Source organism: Oreochromis aureus, linkage group 16 (assembly GCF_013358895.1).
Source record: "Oreochromis aureus strain Israel breed Guangdong linkage group 16, ZZ_aureus, whole genome shotgun sequence".
Lineage (NCBI taxonomy): Eukaryota > Metazoa > Chordata > Actinopteri > Cichliformes > Cichlidae > Oreochromis > Oreochromis aureus.
In genome coordinates, this window is record NC_052957.1 from 16,384,266 (window position 1) to 16,406,770 (window position 22,505).

The 22,505-nt window shown below is 40.1% G+C and overlaps 1 protein-coding gene across 1 annotated transcript; it reads left to right on the forward strand.

The window, feature by feature from the left end:
- The first annotated feature begins 3,949 nt into the window (after nt 1–3,949).
- hat1 (histone acetyltransferase 1) lies at nt 3,950–22,164 on the forward strand. The gene is made up of 11 exons (XM_031743287.2): nt 3,950–4,055; nt 5,814–5,885; nt 6,017–6,092; nt 9,509–9,629; nt 15,276–15,452; nt 15,602–15,723; nt 16,319–16,423; nt 16,799–16,905; nt 17,462–17,613; nt 18,620–18,736; nt 21,479–22,164. The coding sequence occupies exons 1-11, from the start codon at nt 4,049–4,051 to the stop codon at nt 21,647–21,649; spliced, it is 1,227 nt and encodes a 408-aa protein (XP_031599147.1). The 5' UTR covers nt 3,950–4,048; the 3' UTR covers nt 21,650–22,164.
- The last annotated feature ends 341 nt before the right edge of the window (nt 22,165–22,505 follow it).

The window sequence follows — 22,505 nt, forward strand, 5'->3', positions numbered from 1 at the left end:
AAACCTAAGCTGTGCTGGGATGTTATTTTTGGGGAAAACCCACCAACCCTTCCGAACAAGCCATACTCAAGGCATTTTACGCTGTAAAATAAAGACCCTGTCGTATTAGAGCGAAAACTCCAACAATGACATGATTGCCTGTGAACTTGAATTAGATGACAGTGGGAAGGAAAAACACCCTTTTAACAGGAAGAAACATCTGGCAGAACAAGGCTCAGGGATGGGCAGCCATCTGCCTGGGGGTGAGGAGATGTTGGTGGAACCACATCAAAAGTCACCAGCAGAAACTAATGAAACCACATTTCACTTATTCTTGGTTCTTCTTCAGTTCCAACAACATTTAATACATCCTGAACTGTCATCGATGGTCGGCCAGCAGTTGCGTATAGTCTAGTTCATTGGGACTCTCAGGGTAAAACATCTGGCAAACATGTTTCACTGTAACATGAATAATTTTAGCAGCTCTGGTTAGGCTGCCTCCTCCAGCTCCCTCAGAGATAAGAGAGCTGGTAGCTAGTAGTTGGGTTTGAGGTCCTGCTTTGGACTCAGACAACAATGGGGGTTCAGAAAGGTGGTTCCTCACTGGTTTATAGGTTGACTAGGTTTTGTTTTTCTATAATGTTACTCAGTGTAACAGTGAATTTTTAGTGAAGTGCAGTCTTTAGCGGTAATTGTGTGTCTTTATCTTTGTTGTGGTGTTGTTATAATTCTTCTGCTGGCTGCTTCTTTTAGGGGGTCACCACAACAGGTAATCTGATCATCTATCACACCAACCCTCTACATGTCCTCCTTCACTACATCCATAAACCATCTCTGTGGTCTTCCATTGATACTACTTTAACTGATCTTTTTAATTTGAATGTATTTATCCATTTCCTAATGATAATTTGTCACTCCTGGTGCTACTGACATAGCAACAGCACAGATAGTCTTTCATAGTCTTGAGTGCTTGAAAGGACCAGAGACTACCATGAGCAGGTTGACTGAGAACCTATACATATACAAGAAGCCCTCTATGATAAGGTTTATTTAGTTTTGAAAAAGGGGTTTTTTTTCACATAAAGGACTGGTGGATTTCCGTGTGCAACAGGGAAATGCATTTGAATGCAACATTTCCCTTCAGTTACTGATGCATTATTTTATCCAAGTGTCATGGCCTTGAAAGGCAACACCAGTTTGCAGTCCCTGAAGCAGAACCTGAGACTTGACAGTTTATAGTTCTACGGTTTTATTTGCATTTAATTAGGAGTGACAAGAGAAACGTGGAGGGGATTGGTGGGACTGGAGAGAGAATTAGTCCAGGCCAAACTGTGAGTCATTGATTGCTTAACAGTGCAGATCAGTATTCTTACTTGGAAGCAGCAAGGAGAACACAAGGGGGGAGCCACTGGTCAGGTTTCTGTGGGAGTTCAGCACCACTGGAGGGCGAACACGCAGGTGAGTCAGAGAGGTGAGTGTTTGGACAGAATCTTCCAGATGAAATAGACCAGTTTTGTGGAAACAGGTAAGTGTATCTCGGAGGGAGTGTGCTCTTAAGTTGTACAAGAACGACTGGGAAACAAGACAGTAAGGATGTAAGCACTGTGTAAACTCAGGGGAGCACTAAAACCACGAAGGAGCCTGATTACTGCTCTGCAATAAACAACAATTTGGCAGAGACGGAATGCTGGAGCTGGTCCTTAAATTCAGTTAGATGATGAGTCTGATACAGCAGGCACAGGAGACCCACCTGCAGGTGAAGCCCAGGCAAGTCCAGACCATCCAGAAACTGAAGAGCAGTGTTAGAACAGAGGAAAACTACTGACGAGTGTAGGTCGCACTCTGAGTATTATCTGATATAAGTTAACATAGTTTAGTCAGTGTTCCTATTATTTTGTGCTTAGTAATAGTTATAACATGTCAATAAATCGCTGGATTCAAACTAGTAACCTTACAGCATGGCCATATCAGTTTATTATCTGAGCTACTTTTGCTAACCACTGCCACGCCACTAATGCAGCCAATTCAAATGCAAACTATTGAATACAGTAAATGTCTACAAGAGGAATTCCTGCACAACACCTTTTTAATACTGCAATGTTATATTTCCTCCCTTCCTCCACAGCGAGGACTTCTCCAAAAAAAGGGGGGAAAAAAGTCCAAACGACTGTAGTTTGAGGTTCAGAGATCAAGCAGCATGTATTGCCTCCATGCAGACACAATTTGTTACCTAAGGATTGTAAAAGGTATAGTATTGTTCAGGAAAAGGATAATCTAGTGCTGATAGTGTGGTAGAGGTAAAATTACAGTGGCTTAAACATGACTGGGTAGGTCATTCATTGGTGCACCTGGAGGACAGAATAGCTTAGGCTGGGATGATAGCGCAACATTACCTGGGCTCAGAGGGATGTTCAGAATTGCACTATCCCCTAGAGTGTAAATTTCTGTTTATTTTATTGAGATATCACAGTAGTCTAACCTAACCACTTTCTTTATTCTCACCAACTTCACCGTCCAAATATGTCGGACTTTTATCCAAAATGTGCTGTTTGTCCCACATTTGTATGACAGTAATCAGCTGTGCATGTGGTGTGGGATGATTTCCCCTCAGGCTTTCATTTTACTGGATTTTTTTTTATTTTTTGAAGAAGAAAGAAAATGTGAAAATACACATTTAAGTTAAACACAACAAATTACTGCCTTGACTCAGTAAAAAATGCCTTTAACTGGGTGTTTAAGTCCACTGCATCAAGCCAATACAATATAATGAAAAGGGCAGATTAAAATATGGCCTTTATATATTATTTTACTCTTATTTCACATAACAAATGTAACTCTATTTTAACGATACTTTCTTTTGTTTTTTTTCTTTGTCATAATACATTTAGATAGATATTTAGATGTTGAAATATCAACATCTAATTCTGTTTATATGTCATCACATAACACATCTGAACCAGTTAAATTTCAGTATTAAGATTTGTGACTGATCTGAGTGGGAAATTGTATAGGTCAAAGTCAAAACTGTCTGGTTATTAAACCTCATTCTTGTCATTTTAATAATATTATCATCATATCTTTGCCTCTTAGAGTAATGCAGCTTTAATATCATACTTAAATAATTGGAGTTAGTGATAATAAAGTTAGGCTACCTTCATTCATTATCATCATTTGCTAAATTTTAAAGATATGTGACATAACTACTTATCATTTGTATTTCTCCTGCATTTTTCTAAGGTACAATCATGTTAAAAAGAAAAGAATACCCCCATTATACAATAGCTTGTAGAAACAGCTACATAAGCATTAATATTCTGGTAAAGGTAAATATGTGTATATCATGTATGTTTAGTTTTAGCCAAATGTGGTGCTGTGCATTATGGCCAAATATCTTATGTTTAACATTTTACATACTAACTGGGGCCTGTACAGTCTGAGATGGAACTCTTGGGTTTTCTGCAGTTTTCCTGAGCATTGCAAAGTCTGAAATTGGGGTGAATTTAATAGAATGTCCACTCCTGGGAAGTGAGTTAACACACACATGAATGCTCCAGTCCAGCAAAATGCAACAAGTTCTATTTTTATAGGGATGGACACACTTGCTGATCAAGTTCATCAAGTGTTTATGAAAAAAAGGGCTATGAGAAATTACAATACTGTGTAGCATGTTAATAGCTAAAAAACAGAAAAGTGTTCCATTAAGAAAAAAAGAAAAAACAGATAATCACTTTGATGAAACGATGAAAAGAAAGTTACATTCGGAATGTAACTAAGTTCAGTGTTTTGTTTTTTATTTGGCGTGTAACGATGTAATCTTCACTTTTTTTTAACTTTTAGTTTAATCCTGTTTTTAGATATTCTGTTTTAAATCTTGTAATAACTTATAATACATTGTTGATGTTTTGTGAAAGAAAAACTTTAAATGCTTTAATTCCTTTTACACTTTACTAAAAAAAAAAAAAAAAAAAAATCCACATCCTGTTGTCACGGAAACACGCGGACCCGGAAGTCCTCCTAATTCCGCGGGTCTTTTGGGACAACACTGCTACGTACAACACAGTGTGCAGAAATGGCGGGTAAGGTCGCTAAGCGTTTTAAGGTTGGGTTTCCTTGTCTTTGTTTTAATGCTGTTCACTGTCAGGTGGACTTTAGTGCCGCTTTAAGCTTGCTGGAGTTGTAAACCAGCTCGCGATGTCTTCGTAAACATAACGTTAGATTTCGGAGGCAGCAGCTGGCCTGTTTGCTAACGTTAGCAGCCCGTTATCAAGCTGATGATGTTTGCATGCTTGTGTGCTACTATAAGGCTTTGATTTCAGGTTGAATATAGGCTTTGAGTGGAGGGATGGTACGCATATGTTAGTTTAGACCGTTCTATGTAACGTAGAGTAGCTGACCAGGTGTTTATACTCTGTTTGCGTGCCTTTATGTAACACATCTTGACACATATTTTGAACTAAGAGGCTGGCATGCTTATTTTATAGGACCACACTAGTAGCTCATCCGGTCAGAGCACAGGATCTATAGTTTTACATCGTGGTAAATCTCTGTTTGTCCATGGGTGGCACAGCTATAGTTCAGTTAGGTATAAGTCGGGCTTGAGGCAGAGTTTAAAAGAGCTGTTGATGTTTGCAACAATAGGGTTCTTGGTGGCAGGTGAGGTTGTTCACATCATCAGTCATAAACTGGAGCAGTGGCTCTCTAATGCTCAGCCTCATTCTGCCGACTAGACATTATTGTAACTGCAAAAAAGTAATGAATGAAATTTAAATTTACTACATTATTACACATCAGTGGCCCTTATCGAAAGTGGCGAGGAGCTAAAACCTGTCACTTTTTATTTCTCTCTTGATAAACTCTGAGCAAACTCTGTTTGCAGTAGTGACCCACAGGTTGAGAAATTAGGTCAGGCAGAAGTCCCTGCTGACTATGATGTTTGCAGATGACATTATGATCCGTAGTGAGAGTAGGGAGCAGGTGGAGGAGAGGCTGGAGGTATGCTGTGGAGAAAAGAGGAATGAAAGTCAGTGGAAGCAAATCAGAATACGTGTGTGTACGTGAATGAGAGTTAGATGAATTGGAAGGAGTGGAGGTCATGAAGGTGGATGTTTAAATACTTGCGATCAACTCCGTGAAGGAAGAGATTGTATAAGAGAGGTGGAGATGAGTGTTTGGGGTGATTGTGGCAGGAGGAGGTTGGAGAGGCAAGGCTGAGATGGTTTGGACATGTGTAGAGGCGGGATAGTAGATACATTGGACAAAGGATGTTGAAGATGGAGCTGCCAGACAAGGAGATAAAGAGGAAGTATATTCATGGATGTATTGAAGGAGGAAATGCAGTGGATTTGTGTGACAGACGTGATGTGATGAGGTGGAGTCAGATGATCTGCTGTAGTAACACCTAAAAGGAGCAGCCGAAAGAAGAGTTTCTTCATCTGACAATATAACATCTGAGGCTATGTGTGTTAAAATTTTGCCTTATTCTTTGATGTGGCTTTCGGGAAAAATACCCCAAAAATAACTATAACATATATCATCATTTTCTTGTATTTGTAGTAGTAGTAATAGCCAGTGCTGCATGAGTATAAATATGTTTTCATACCAGAGGCACTTATGGCTTGAGTCAACTGTGGGATAGAAATAAAATACTACAGCCAGAAACCAATCAATCAACTCTTCAGTGCGGCAGTAAAAAAACACAAAAAAACATTTGGTTTCCTAACCTTTTTGAAAAAAGCATTAAATGTTAATTTAATGATCAAAATGGATTCAGACTCTATTCTCAGGGTGAAATGGAACAATTGTTAACATACTTTGTTTCCCCTGCGTTGCCCCAGATGTAAACACCATGGAAAAGAAACTGGCTGAGTACAAGTGTGACACCAACGAAGCTATATCCTTGAAGCTGGGTAGGTTTTGTTTTTTCTTCATTTCCCATGTTGTGTTAATGAATAAATGCGTGTATACAGTTCCAACATTTTGTGGTACTTTTTCCTAATTTCACACTTTAATTGAACATGTTTTTTTCCTCTTCGCTCAGTTCGCTTTCCAGAGGATGTTGACGACGATAGCACCACATTCCACCCCGAGTACAGCCACCAAGTCTTTGGAGACGAGTGAGTATTTATAATGATACAAACATAATGTTATCATGTTTAAAAAATGCAGTTTTTTCTATGCATAAAAACAATATTAGACGGATATGGCAAAAATGATGCTTCACTATAGATGCATACAAATATTTAAAGTTGCACACTGGAGCTGCAAGAGACAGACATCCTAATGGTAGTTACTAAGTCTGTTCAAATCCAGCTCTCAGGCTCTCTTATCACTCAGGTGTTATGTTAGTTTACAGTTTAGTAAAATAAAACTACAGGGTTCAATTCTTGTAGCAGTGTGACTATAAATTTTGTTTTTCACTAGACATTTCCCTTAGCTTGTCTTTCTTTGGCTATAAAGTCTAACGTTCCTTTTGGGTTCCTGCATTGACTTTATAAAGATGTATTGAAAACATTAACAGTAATTGGCCTCCTTAAGAAAACATATTCATGAATCTTTAATTAAGATGCAGTAAACAGCCAAAACATGAACTGACTGGTAGTGGTTACTGTCTGTTTACATTTTGTGATTTAAGCAATAATTACAAGTGGCATGAATTTGGAGATTAATCTTACAAATGCAGCAATATGAGGAGGAAATTATGGATGATTTTAGGCCAACAAGTTTATTTAATAACAGCACCCAAATTAAACTCACCTTCACCATCTTTTGAACAAGTAATTCTTTCACTGAAGTTATTGGTGATATAATGGCTTGTAACTGTTTACTGCTGTTTGAGCTGAATGGTGGCTGGTTGATCTCCGACTCCGAGTCTGCAAGAAATCAGTTCATCATCAAATTTTTAAATATATAATAAGCATGATGCTGGAGTTCTGAAGCTGATGATGATACCAGTTTTTAGGGAGTCCAAAATTCAGATACTGTGCTACATATACTCAGCCATTTCTGGTGTTCTCTTGCTAATGCTGCACAGCATTGCAGCATTAGCATTACAGCATTGCACAGGTTGGCTTAGAAAAGAGTCCCGGTTTTGTGGCCACCACCTGGAAAACCATTCCCCTTTTTGGGGGCTTGTCTTCTTGTTGCCTCTCCAGTCCCTTCAGCTTGCACTGATTTAGCTGAAATGGGTTCACAATCATTTCTGCTTCATAACTGGACAGATCAGTCTTCCTGAAGTTTAACAGAGTTTGTGTTATACTGTGATTAAGTGTTCCCATAATATTTTTTGAGCAGTGTAAACTGGCTGCCTCCCTAGAATTGATTTGTTCAAAGCTCTGCAAGCTGCGGCGAGATTAGATCTACTAAAACTTTATCCCAGTTTATTTAAAACTGACACACTTTGCTGTTGTGGTTCTAGAAGTCATAATAACTTTGCCTTTTAACCACTTTTCAAAGTAAATATTTTTACAAGAATCATATCGCACGCTTGTCTCTCAGTCTGACTGGAAGCAAACACGGGGGTGGCCTGAAGCAAATCACAGCTCATGGTAGTTGAGAGACATTGTTCATCTGGGACAAGCCACCAGTCAATCACACGGCATAGAGACAGAAAACAATTAAAGCTTGTATTCACACCAATGGGCATTTTTTTATTTGCTAGTTAACCCAGCGTTTATGGAAGAAGCTGGTGTGCCTGAGGAAACCCGTGCAAGCAGAGGGAGAATACACAAAATCCACACAGACAGGCCTCAACCAGTAGTGGGTCTGAATCCAGGACATTGTCGCAGAGAGGCAGCAAAACATCAGATAACAAAGTTGCAAGTTTATAACCCTGCTAAACATTAGGATCAGTGTCTACATCATGACTGTCTACATCCAAAAGTTCAGGGAAGGGAACAGTTTCAAAAGTACAGCAGAGCAAAACCAGTGTTAAGAACTGGATCCATCCATCTGCTTGTTCATGGTTGTGTGAGATCCATTTCTTTTGTTGCAGAAGAAATGGATCTGATCTACAACTTCACTACTGCTGCTAGTTTTACAGCAGGTCAGGAGATGTTATTGGACTAAGGCATTTCACAGATGGTGATAAGTTTCGGAGCATCAGACTTCACAAGCTGCACTAAAATATACCTCTTTCCATATATACTTTAAAAAGACTGAGCCATAAAAGTGGCAGTAAACTTTACCAGACATCCAGTCTTACATGCTATATGTATTAATCAATATCAAAGTGGGCTACTTTTATGATGATTAATTTGCAAAAACACAGCAGGACTCAGAGGGCCCTGCGTATTTTTATGGACATGCCAATTCAAAGTCAGCCTGTAGATATATATATCCACGTCACAATGGTTCTCCTTTGTTGATAATAAGAATGATTAAATAGTTCAGTCATTTCAGAAATGCAACAAAGTATGCTATTAGTGATGTTAAATGTTATGACAATGCAAAATTGAAGTACCAATTAATCATAAATGGCCCACTGCAGAGTCGTCACATAGCTAAAGATTTGAATCATTTACACCTATTAGTAATGTTGATAGGCTAATTTATTTTAAAGCCTGTGTCATCTTCATTATAAGACTCAAATGTGTCTCCATACAGTTTTAATAGTAAAGGTCCTGAGCCTTGCATTATGTGAAGGGTGTCCAGGTTTTTCTTTGCCCCTGTCAGGTTATACGAAGTGTGTTTCGGTCTGATAAGTGGCCCTGGAGTGCATGAGTTACTCCACATTCAAACTGCCCACACCAGTGGTTTGATAAAAGACTTTTAGTTGCATTTTAAGGTAACACCCCCCACCCCACCCCTAGTTTTAGTCAGTTTACTGATTTTATTAATCACTAGCAGAAAACTTTGCTGTTGCGTCACTGACAGAAAGTTTTAGGAATAATATACGTGATCCTTTTACGTGATCCTTCCTGATGGACAGCACACAGTGACGTTTCCAGTGTCGGATTCACAGAAAGGAACATAATGTGCGAACATAAATGATAATTGGTCTTGCATGTTATTGTAGAGCTGCGAAATTACTGTAATGTGATGCACAAAAGAGGCACTGAACCGGAGCAACACTGCATTATTGGCAGTGACACCTGTGTCGGCGCATAGACTTACAGTAGCACGTCATTAACGTTTCTAAATTGCATTTCCAAATTAGTCAAAACTAGGATTGGTTATTTTTGCACTTGCTGCAATCAGCTCAAAGGGAACTCTGTAATTGGGGCATTAATTATTTCGGCAAGCGTAATTGCTAGTAAACCTTAATCACAGTTGCATAATGATGAATCTATTTTGTCATAAACTGCCAGTGATATAACGATGAAAGAAACAATGCAGCACAGCGAAATAAGTGACCTGTGATAAGCATTTATTATAAACTCCAGGTGTATATTTGTTTTTATGTAATGGGAATAATCAGATGTTCATTATTGTCCCTCTGAACATCACACAAAGCAGTGCTTTTTACAAATCACTGCCCGACTTTTTGTAATCTTGTTTGGATTTTTAGTAATTTCAGTCATTTTCTGTGCAGTGAGGTCGCTTTTGGCTACAAAGGTCTTCAGATCCAGCTCTTCTACGCCGCGGGGAACCTGAGTACCCTCTTCAAAGTGAAATATACCTCAAAAGTCACAGAGACATTCGACTGTGTGGAGGTAAGTCATATCTTTATTCTCTTCTTTTATCATACTTGCATCAACCTCTTTGTTCTGTTATCATGGGGACAATAGACGATAGATACCCGTGTTCTGCTTACTATTTATCACTATCAGAGGCCGCCAATATAAACATAAACATAAAAATAACACTTGAATATCAAGAAAAGATGACAAAACTTTGCCTCCTGCTGAAAAGTAGTGTTTTTCTTTCCAAAAACTGCTCTATTGTGCTTTTAATAAGGCTTATTATGTAAAACACTGTCTAGCCCGAGGGTGGATTTTTCACTTAGTCATTTATTGTGTAAGTGTTGAGTCATGACGCCTGCATCAACACAGTCCTTTTTATTTATTTATTAATTTTTAATTTTTTGTTACAAAGTTTCTACATGCTAAATACCATGTTGTTTTTCTTAGGAAGTAGACAGCTGCTAAAAGTTTGAATTTCATTCATCAAGTGGTAGATAATCAATGAGAAACTCATGTTACCCTGTGTCTGTGTAAGAATATGCTTGTCTGGTACAACTGTGTAAATGGAGTCCAGTAAACAAATATGTGACAACATCTAGTAACAATTAGCCAGAGCTGTTTTTGGCTAATTTGTTTTGGGGGGGCTGTCCAGTGTACCAAACGCTATGTTCAGCTTAATCCAGCTCAAGTGTACAAACAAGCCGACTGAGCTAATGAAAGTCTAGTACAGAGGTGATAAATCCCTGTCTCTCTCTCATATGCACACACACACACACACACACACACACACACACACACACACACACACACACACACACACACACACACACACACACACACACAAGTTTGTCACTGAATTAAAAACAAGATGGAACTGTTCAGGAGAGACAAGATCAATCACAAGTAATTGAGTTGTGTGGAAAGGCGGGACAAGTTTGGAATTGATCCAATCAGAAGTAATCTTGCCAATCTTACCCACATGTTTTGGACCTGTCCTACCTTGGCAAATTTTTTGGAGGTGGTTTTCTGCACCCTGAACAAGGCTACTGGCCTGAAACTGGCTCTCAACCCCCTACTTGCTCTCTTTGGTACAGTGGGTGAGGATGATAAGCATATTGCCAGGGCACAACGTCGGGTGCTGTCCTTTGGTTCCCTCCTGGCCAGGTGTGCCATTTTGATGAGGTGGAAGGCCAACTGCCCCGCCCACCCATGTTCAGTGGCTTGCTTATCTTATATTGTGTCTCAGTCTTGAAAAGATCCACTGCTCCATCCAGAACGAAAAGGGCACATATGATAAAAGCTGGGGTCTTTTTCTGTCAAACTTCTCTAACCTTCAATTTAAGGATGTTCCTGCTGACTAACAGATTTGCTTATTCCATAGAGGTCCGATGTATGTCTGTGTTAATGGGAATGTGAAGCTCAGTGATGTTGCAGCTAACTTCTGTGTAATTTGTAAGGAAAGGTCTTGTTAGTATCAATGACCCAATCATCCTTCTTTTTCCTTTTTGTAAACTGTATCCACAATCGCTCAATAAAAACACTTTGAGTAAAAGTAATCTTGTGCAGTAAGGTTAGACGTGCACATTTGATTTCCCTACACAAACAGGGTGGGTACTGCTAACTCCCATGCTCCCTGTTTCTCATGGAAGAGGAAAAGAGTAGACATATGGATATGTTTTGCATTTGATGTCACCTACAATAAGAATCTTCGTAAACCATGTGGCTCAATTGTTGTTGATTTAGTCTGCTATAATCTTACAGTCAACTAAATCGAGACTAAAAGTAGAACAGCTTAGGTGAATACATTTTGACTAAAACAAAGTTTTAGTTTTAGTAAATCAAAGTTTGCTGTTAAAATTAACCCTGTATACCGTTTGAATCGGTCCGGTTCGTTTGGGTGGATGTGAACACGCTAACGCGGTAATCACGCTTTAGCATGTTGGGTGGGTGTGGTACAAAACTGCTTACAGTTTGATCTGTCCTTTCAGGCTGCGTAAATGGATAACAGTAACAGTTACCTGATAAGATGCATTAGTTAACTTAATAGTTGTAGCTCATATGCAAAAAAATGTGAAAAGAAATATAAAAAGCCTCTGTGCGTTAGGCTTTCACTGGGTCACTTTATGACCAGCTAGGCTTGCAGTCCACTGATGGAAACTCTGATGATGATAAAGAGGAAGGCGTTGCTAGCCGGCCTGCCCTTTAGTTCATAGAAATGGAAAAAAATTCAAGTTTAGTGACGAGTGATTTGAGAACAGAGATTACTCTTTGTGGTTAAAAACAATTTTTGGAAATGTGTACCAAGTAAACCGCACTCTGGGGCGAAGGTGTGTGTGACACACGGAAATACAGGGACATCGTGTCGAACAACAGCTGTATTTTTATTTGAACCAAACTTGATAACGTCATCAAATTCAAACTGATTCTTTCAGTTCAATTTATGGAAAGGATACACATTCGCAGTTTATTCATACCAGTTTATCGTTTTTTGAAATAGCAAAAACAAATAGCTGAAACTGAAACTTTGTCTCGAAGTTAACTTTGATTTCACCTTACTGTACTTAGAGTATAGTTTAATTTGTGATGCCTGCTTCCATCACACATGTGGTCTTAAATTTAAAGCTGTCTTAAAAGAGTCTTAAATTTCCTCTGTAAACAAACAAGTCAACTCAGCTCCACTCTGAATCCACTTTGGTAAACAGTAGAAAACTGTGTAAAAGATCTGAAGCGCCTACGATGCATTTCTGTTAATCTGAGAAGGGGGGCAGACATGTATTGTATTTTTGACAGTAGTTTTGCGAATGTTAGATTCGATACCCCGTGTCACGTATAATTTGTGTGTTTTGAACTAACAGCAGGTGACGGGAAAAGCGTAAATGGAACAGGATTTTATTTTATTTGTCAAAACATATCAAAAAGGAGCTCAACATATCAAGTTATGGCACAAAAGATGTCCTTATTAATCTGAACTTTTTAACAAATCAGGCTGTAATTTTCATAGACCAACACGAGGCAGCTTCCCTGAGGCGTTTCCTCCCTAATTGTGCGATCGATTACACTTTAAGGCGAGCAGATAAACCTAAGGCGCTCTAACGGAGGCACCTCGGAGCCTCTCCCGGGGGGGAGAGTGTGACATTATTCCAGTTAGAGATCTCCTGTTTTGTTAGACTAAATCTCGTCACACCACGGTCCCCTGTGTGTCTGCGCTAATCCCACTCCTCCCTCTGAAGAGAATGGTTGTATAAGCGGGGGTCCAACACGAGGCATTGATTTTTAGAGCTTTCTGTAATGGAATCAGCAGGGGGAGTAATGTGACCCGGTTGGCTGTATCGTACACGTATTTGTAGGAGTGAATTATTGCTCGAGTTATTGACAGTTGAGCTCCTTGAGGCCGAATGTGTGTAAACGTATCAAAAAAGGAGATGCTTGTTTTATCTAACGACGGCTGCTGATGACTTTATAGTTCATTTTAACGCTCGTCTGCTTAGTATGTAAAGTTTCCTGCCATTTCTTTTTCTTTTTTTTCCTTTTTTTTAATTGCCAGTCAGAGTTATTTACATATGAACGGCCAGTATTTGGACAAAAGCGGACAGTAAAGCGAAATGCTTGTCCTGGGTTCTCTTCTTCCTCTGAGACTTCACAAAAGGCCACTGGCAGCTTTGAATATTTCCTCACGCTGTCAAACATGCAAAATGAATACCAGAATTAGCAAGGGCCCCTACTGAGGTCAAATGATTCAACTGGGGGACATCTGTCTTGTCTGCAAGCAGCAGGGGGGCTTCGCTACTGGACAATGTGGCCTTCAACTAGTGGAAGTGCTGGTATAACTTAGTTTGGTGTGTCTGTGCATGCGGTGAAATTATAAATAACCTCATATGGAATATACAGACATGATTTCTTTCATCTCAGGTAAATCCCCTACCCCCCCAAAAAGGCAACCAATTTACTGTTTTTAAAGGTAAAAGACGGCCATTACCTGTTTTTTTAAAGCCAATATTCAGACGTGAAATGTGATGGCAGTGTGTGTGCCTCTACTTGGTGTTGACCCCTGAGTGTTCACCTTGTTAAGGGTTTGAGTGCAGCTGGTGTAGAGGCAGAGTGCGAGGGGAGCAGCAGAGTTCAGGCTGCATCTGAAGAGTGTTTGTCTCTGAGTGCGTGTGGACGGTCGGGGTGCGGTGCAGCTGGTGAGAAACGAGGGGAGGCAGAGATGGAGTTGATGCAGCTGCCACGCTGATACAAGACTCTGATCAAAACTCACCTTTCTCCCCTTTAAATCAGTCCAACCCCCCATACTGCTGGACTTTTCCCAGAAGAAAAACAAATGTAGTGCCAGATCTTTATTCCACGCGGGCTGGTAACTGGAGGAAATTGCTGAATACCTCTAATAGTTTTATATTAGCCTCATAATCCACGTTAATGTGTAACGCTTTGACTGTAAACAGAAAAATGACTGCAAATGTTCAGCGTGGCACGGCCTTAGGATTGGATTAAAGAGATGGAATAATGCCGACACAACAAATTAGGTGGTTTGTGCTCCCTTTGTGCTTCTTGTTAGAAATCAAAGACATTAACAAAATGTTCTAAAAGAACATTATTAAGTTATATTCATGTCGAACTAAAGCATCTATTCTGGAAGGCTGTGCAATTTAGTGTCTAGTATGTAAGAGAGTGGCCGGGACAAAGAGACTTGTTTGTCCATGGCCTTTTAAGTGTGGTCCTTGTTCCCTAGAAATGTGGCCGAACAATTACAATGGCTAAGAGGCATTCAGCTGCAGGTGCATTACTTCCAGTTAGATATTAGCTGATGTCTGAAAGGGGGGAATTAGCAGTATGTTGTATTAGCCTTTTGTAGTGCATTTTGCTCAGACCTTCTTCATTTCCCAGTTTTCAATGCTGAGCAGCAAGGGTCTCTGTGCTGAAATAATGCCCATCACACATGTAAATGGTGTGAAAGGGCTGCTTAGCAAAGTGTTCTCATGTCAATCCTTGTGGAAATGGATACAATGCAAACATTACAGCTGAACTAACCACACGTTGCACTGAGTAAAAAGTCCAAGGGTAGGACCTCTTTGTCTCGGAGGCTCTTTGAAAACGCAGGGGCAAATTCATTTGATTGGGTTCACTTGGCAGGATTAGAGGAGAGGCCTCTATTATGGATGCCCAAAGGTTTGTTAAGTTGAGATCAATTCATAAGATTTTATTTCCCAGTGAGAAGCAGAAATGCGTTTATTGTGGCAACTTCATCACATATTCATGGTTTAACATAAGTAGTAAATGTACTGATTTAAGTGGGCTTTTCATCGTGGAGGGGCAGGAGGGAGGAGGGTGCTGCTGTGGTCTCTGCTCAGCTGACAGTTTTAATTGCCTAATGGTTTTCTTTTCATTGGCGCCAAACACGTATGCTCCCGGTTGGAGTTTGCAGGATATTTTGCACTCTTTTTCAGCGCCAAAAATTACCACTCGGAAAAGTCCCCTAGGATAAAACTCTAAACCCTTGACGTGTTTGTAGAAGTCAACTTCTTCAGCTACATAAACGACACCACTCTGGTTTAGCGCCAATATATATATGTATGTATAAATACGGGAAAGATGCAGAGATAGGCGAGATTATCTGGGTGTTGAATCGCTAAATGGGTTCACCTTGTGTTTTATTGTTTTGGGGGTTTTTTTCTCCAGGCTGATGACGTCGAGGGGAAAATTCGGGAAATCATTCCTGCTGGGTTCACCTGCAACACCGATGACTTCATCTCACTGCTGGAGAAGGAGGCCAATTTCAAGCCCTTTGGCACCCTGCTTCACACGTACACGGTCCACAGCGAGGAGGCAGGAGAACTCACGTACCAGATTCACAAGGTGGGGGACCAAAAAAATCATCAAAGCAAACCCGCAAAGCCTTTTAGGTTTTAAAATCAGCTTGCTTTTTCATCTGGCGGCTAGTTTTGCATCACAGCGATACAGATGAGATTTAAACCCTCTTATTTTTGCTGCATTCGCCCCCACAGGCTGACGTTACCTGCCCGGGATTCCGGGAGTACCACGAGCGCTTGCAGACCTTCCTCATGTGGTTCATAGAGACTGCCAGTTTCATTGACGCAGACGACGATCGTTGGGACTTCTTTCTTGTGTGAGTGCCCTCCTTAATTGACATCAACCCCCCGCACACACACGCATGCACGCACGCACACAGAGCTCTACCCCGCAGCCTTTATTGTGTCATTGAAAAACAAAGCCCCCCTTTGAGGCGCTTGTGACCAATTACCATGCCAGTTTGATTATATTTCCCCCCGGTAGGAGAATTGTTGATCAGGCAAGAGCTTCCTTTGTGCCAGAAGGCCTTTTCAGATTTTTCAGGGGCAAGAGCTGAATTGAATACTGTTGTCTTTTGAAATACTGAACAATGTCTTAACAGTAAAAAGAGCCTCTGCCAGTGTTTTCTTTACCCTGGCACCTATTAATGGTTACAATGGGGAAAATGGGCTGAAGTGAGTTTGAGGAGCTCAGTCCGTCCTCCAACCTCTTCTCTTCCTCTAAGTTGCAGTACTCCAATTAAGTGCATAATGTATTCAGGTTGCAGCAGGTGTACCAATCGGGGCGCTGGCTGCTCCAACGTGCTGATGTCAGGGGGGTCAGGGGTGGGCACGGGAACAGAGAGGCTAAAATGGACACTGCATGGGAGTGTGCCTGTAATTGACCTGTTTTCCTTTGTGTTTTATCTGCAGATTTGAAAAGTACAATAAAGATGGGGAGACTCTCTACGCAACTGTTGGCTACATGACAGTTTATAATTACTACGTATACCCAGACAAAACCCGACCACGTGTAAGGTAATTGCCGGGGCAGCACGTGCCTTCCCATTCTTTTGTACGAGAAAGGAGTGGAAAATTATACATTTCTTTATCCTCTTCCCAAAGAGCCCAAATTACTGGCTTATATAGCCAACTATTCAACCAGATTTTGTTTCAGTACCAAACCAGGGTGATTTGTATCTGAAAACAACTTTATAGATAAGCTTTTGATTTGATTTGATTTGTTGCATTGATGGATCCGTGTATTATTTTCTGCTTTCAATCAAAGCGAATCTGCTCCTGCTGAGAAAAACGACAAATTCTGAAGAAACCTGTTTTCTTCTTGTTTTCTTTTTTCTTTTCCTTTTTTTTGGCATTTATATTTGTGTCTGTGTCTGACCTTTAACTAAACAGCCAAATGCTGATCCTACCTCCGTTCCAAGGAGAAGGTCACGGAGCTCAGCTTCTGGAGGCAGTACACAGATTTTATTGCAGCTTGCCCAAAGTGCAAGACATCACAGGTGAGCATCTTACTTATTTTTATTTATTTATTTCCCCTCCCTTTAAAAAGCAATTACTATGTTGAAGAAGGTGGGATAAACATTTAATCTAAGATCCAGGCGTCACCCACGAACAGTTTAAACGATTTTTCTCTGCAGTTGGTGGATCCAGACGGTGAGTTAATTTGGAGGGCTGGCTCGTATACCAGAATGTGCTCTATTGAAACTAGTTGGATCGAAATAGATGCTTTGCATGGAGATGGAGGGTGAATACTAAAGAGGCATCCCAGCCTTTTCTTTTCAGAATGAAAACCTATTCAAGACAGAACTTTAAAGTTTAGCAGTGAATAGGAAGAAGGGTTCCTGCTAACAGTTCATCTGGCTTTGAGGAGTATTTTTTGCCATATTTCTACTTTGAAAAGTTCCAAGGTGTGAAGTATATTGTTGTTTCTTTCACTCCTCCTCTATCTTAACACACTGGGATTGAACCAGGCCATCTGTGTCAGGGGTGTTGAAAAATCCTGAGATTAACACCATCAGCTCATTTGAGTCTTATTGTGGTTTTGTCTGTTCACAGCTGAAGACCCCTCTGAGAACTATGTGAAGCTGAGAGACTACGTGCTGGTGAAGCTTTGTCAGGGCCTGCCATCCTTCGCTGCAGACAAGCTGCACCTCGGCTTCTCAGCTGACATGATCAAAGAGGCGCAAGACAAGCTGAAAATTAACAAGGTGCCGTATGAGGGTGCAGCTGTGATAAGTTTGCAAAACTGAGTTTTATTAGTGAGGAAGAAAAGGTTTGATGACCTTTGTTATGTTTATTACTTTTTTTTTAGAGCAGAGATCAAAAAAGTTTTTATTTGTTGTTACCAGAGGTGTGTGGAAAAGTCTGAAAGCACAGAGTTTAGTGCCTTAGGCCTGCTATTCTCTGTTTCCTGCCATATATGCACTGTTACAGTAATGGATGGGAAAAATATGAAAATAATGTGTCAGCATGTGTATAAGTCATCACTTCAGACTGCACTAAATGCTCAGTTTCTGGGGGTTTTCTGTACTCTCAGATCTGTGTGGGAACACAGCAGCCTCAGACACATGCACAAACCTCCTATTTGCCAGTGGAAGCAAATCAGAAGACAGTTGCGTTAAAAAGAGGGAGGAGCTTAAAAGCGGCTGCACCACAGTCCAGTATCAGATAAATATTCACTATATTGAATAGTGCTCACAGGTTTGGTTAGTTTTATGGGTGATTTACAGAATTTGCCCTAATTTCCAAACACAGATGCAGGCAGTTCATTTCAGTATCAAACGCAAAAACTGAGATATGCTTTTTTTCTTTTCCGCTGTTAAATATTGGCACGGTTGCAGATGTTAGCAAATCAGTTTGCATGCTTTATTTATTTACTTAGAGCCTTGAGAAAGGACCTCCCAAAAATACATATGCTGATCTTGTCACTGCATACTCATAAATACTGCCTATACTAGTATAGTATATGGCATAGTAGCAACTCATTTTGTTCCTTTGCTCTAAATGCTACTCAGTTCTCTGTTCTTTGATGCTGCTGCATATCATAGTTTTGTTTTTTGTTTCTGTTTTTTTTCTTTTACAACATGCCCGTAACTGCTTAGGACTTCCTGTAGCCATTCAGCTGGGAAGTGTGTTTGACTCCTGTTGAGGCGTAATGATTTATTTTGAAAGTAATTAAATGAAAATAATTATCTTGTTTTTTATTGTCTGCAGAAACATGCCAGGCGAGTTTATGAAATCCTACGCCTCAGAGCGACAGACATGAGCGATGAAGACAAAGCGAGAGAGTACCGCTTAGAGGTGAAGAAGAGGCTGTTCGGACCCTACAGGGTGAGGTTTTAATTTTCACAGCTTCGCCGTGGTGTACTTTACATGTCAGTGTGGAGCGGGTCCAAAAAAGTGCCTGCAAAGTGACATTCAAAGTGATTCCTTGGTGCATTCGAATAAATCTGAATGTCAACTTGTCTCTGCTGCTGTCAAACAGGAATCCAGTGTGCAGTCTTCCACCTTTTGTTAGCATAACATTATAGCTATTCAGTGTAGGAAGAAAAGTGGCCCGTGTACTGCACACACTTGATCAGCTTACAGCCCCGTATTGTCACTGTTTATTATGTTACCTTTTAAAACAGCAGAAAAATTGATCTTCAGTCCTGTGAAAATTGATAGAATACTAGTGCCGCATTGTTACAGCCACAATAGGGCGCACCAGGCGTCTGTGGTTTTGCTGCCGCTGGAGCTTTTTTCTATTCAGGCACATGTCATTAGTCGGGATTTGCATTTCTTTGAGGGAAATAATTTTCATGAAAGTGTGTTTAAAGCACTTTGTCAGAAAGCTGCTACTATTCAGAATTCACTCCTTTTCATTTGATTCTTATCAAATGGTTTCTTGATGGGTTTTTTTTTTTTTTTTTTTTTTTTTTTTTTTGAGAGGCTGAGCGAACAGAGTATCGAAAATGTCCGTTATTCTGCGTCTTGATTCTTGTCAGTGGGAAATGCTGTGCCTATGCACCAGAATAACTCCCTGCATCCTGTTTGGCTTGTGATATTTTATGTCCGAGCTGCTCGCTGAGACTTTGCATACTATCCATTAGAGACTTTGCTGTCATCAGGGCAACCGCATGTCTCAAAAAAGGCAGAATGTGACATGGAAAAGACCTATGCGGCGAAGTGGGAAGGAGGAATTCCTTGGGAGAGTGGCAACGAAGGATCTGGTGGCCAGATGCAGAGCCAGATTTTCCTTCCCTGAGGAAATTTTGCATGTAGTTAGCTGAATGGCAGAGCTGCTCTGTGAACGTGAAGGGAGATTATGCATTTCTGCTCTTACCGCCAATTCCCCAGCGACTGTGTGTGCATGCACGTGTGTGCAGGCTTTTCACGTAGCCGATTAGACTGCACAATGTAAGAGAAAATACACAATAAGATTTTTGAACACGACGTTACGGTGTGATAAACAAATACTGTAGCTTTTAACAGGTATGCTCATAACACAGATCCCCAAACACTGTGTACCCTTTGCCCAAGGGTGACTGAGAGCAGGTCATCTTCTTATTAGAAGGTTGGATGTTGCTGCTCTAGTCTTTGTGCCAAAGGGGAAGAGAATTCCTCCTGATGCCTTCATCAGACTGTGTATAAATGTTAGCTAGAAAGCACTTAGACATAGAAAAAAGTGCTTGTATTAAGCTGAACATGTGAATGACACATGTTGTATAAAGTGAAGTAGAAAAGCACTATATAAGAACCAGTCCATTTACCAATAAATAAAGAAATAAAATAAAATGTTAAATTGGAGTTTGGAGATGGTGAAGGCATTGTGTGTGTGGTCTGATTTATTATGTTTGAGGCTGCGTTTGCAACGTGTCTGTCGCATGTTCATTATCTAATCTAACCACCCATGTCCAGAAATAGCAGCGATCAATTTCACTTCTGTTTCAGGTGTCAAGACACATAAATGATAATTATTGGTTATTAATTCTCTAGAGGTATAAAATAACCTAAAGTATATTTCTGTGTTGTATAGTATGTGTAACAGAGATCTTTAAACTTAAAAAGCTACTTAGCATTTAAGATGTTTTTTTGTTTTTTTTTTATAATTTTCTTTTGGACATTGTTTTCCTTTGTTAGACAGGACAGTTCAGAGAGTAGAGACAAAAATATGGACCAGATCCCAGACCCCTGGAGTAAGGACTCTAGTCTATGCTTCACGGGTTTTGTATCAATCAGGTAAACCTACAGCACAACCATCTCACCTAGAAACAGGACCTGTTTTAGGTGAGATGGTTCAGGTGTATTTTACCTGTAGGCAGCCCCTGGGTAGATGCAGGACAGAAGTTGGTAAAGCCCCCACAACTCGGACCTACATAATCATCAGAAAATGGATGGATGGATCTCCATTGTTCACATTTTTTGAGCTATTTAACGACTGTAAACTTCTGCCGTCGTCTTCTGTCATGAGGAGGATTTCAGACACTGTTTGATGGATTACTGTACACTAAGAACCCTTTATTAGAGAGTAACTCATTCTCTAACTTTCCAATAACGAGCCATGCAGTCAAAACCATGATGTTAAAGCCATTGATAAAAGAATGTGTTACACAATAAAGACCGAATAAAGAGATGGCTCCAAAGATGAGAGAGTAGCATATACAAAGACTTTAATGGAGATTATTTTTCTGATATTTAATCAGTTTTTCATATAAAAAGACTCCGATGCATTGAAGTTTAAGTCTTTTTTGGTATCAGAGGGTTAAAAAACCCTCAAATCTTTTCATAAACCAATGAAAAGAAAAATTATGCTAAGTAAACATTTTAAACTGATTACTTTCTGGCTGCAGTCTTTCTTCTCTATGCCAGACAGCAGCTTTGAACTCTTCCTCTATACAGAGTTTGTCTTAAATAATCAAAAGCAAGACAAAAAAATGCAACTACTATGCTGAAAAGACAAGAGAGCCTTCTTCAGGTGTTTATTCAACACATGCTGAAGACACAGGAGGGCTTTTGATCCTAAATTTGAAATCAGAAGAATTTGTATGGATGCGGCCTCAGCCAATGATTTGTGTCATTTATTTTGTGCAGAAGAATCAGAGGGAGCTGGCGAAGATGAGGAAGTGCCTACGGCCAGAGGAGCTGGTGTCCCACATGAGTCAGATGGACACTCAGACACAGCACGAGGAGCTGGAGAAGAGTTATCAGGATGTTGTGGAGGACTACAGGAGAATCATTGAGAGGCTAGCATCACAGGCCTGATGTGACTGTGAGAGGCTCCTGACCTGGAGCGTACCCGCTCCCACATTACCACAGACTTTTTGCAGCAGCCAAGAAGATGCCCTCTTGATGCAGCAAAAAAAGGAAAAAAGAAATAAAGAAATCACTGTTTTAATTGAAGAGTGTCACAAATGTATAGTAGCTGGTGGTAGGCTGTAGTAGAAAAGGGCCTTTCTGTTTCCCAGCTGGTGTTGATACAGTAGAGGTGAGTAGTGCAGCCCAAGGGCGGAGGCTTCCTGTTTGTTTCATGTGTTTAAGTCACGTCGTTTGACATGAAATGACACGTAATATTTCACAGGTGATCAGAGGTACACTGTCCTGCAGAGAAACCCTGCTTCTTCTCCATCATAGACATTTTTTAAGAGCTTTTGTCAAAACAGTTCCCAGTGTGTGTGTGTGTTTTGAAGCACTTCATACTGAAAATTAAAAAAAAAGTGTTTTTTGTATTTTTGGTGTGATTCTTGTCATTGAGAAGAAAATAAAATGGAGCAACTGAGTTTCTGTTTTTGGTTATTCAGAGTTTTATTTGATATAATGATATTCTGCTCAAAAATACTAATGTACAGTTTGAAAGAAACAATTTAGCATAAAAAAGTATAAAAGACAAATTAAAACGTGGTCTATAGCACTGTTAGTGCTGCAGGCTGTTTTAAGATTATCAGGTTAGAGTATGAATGGCACCAATAGGAATATAACTATACTTTATTTGGATTCAGTGTACATCATTGATGTATTTACATTTTTCCTCCTCCTGCTTTTCCTCCACTATATTTTGGATGCAGTGATTGCACTTTGTACTCACTGGTCAACTGTGGCACAGGAAGTAGAGTGGGCTACT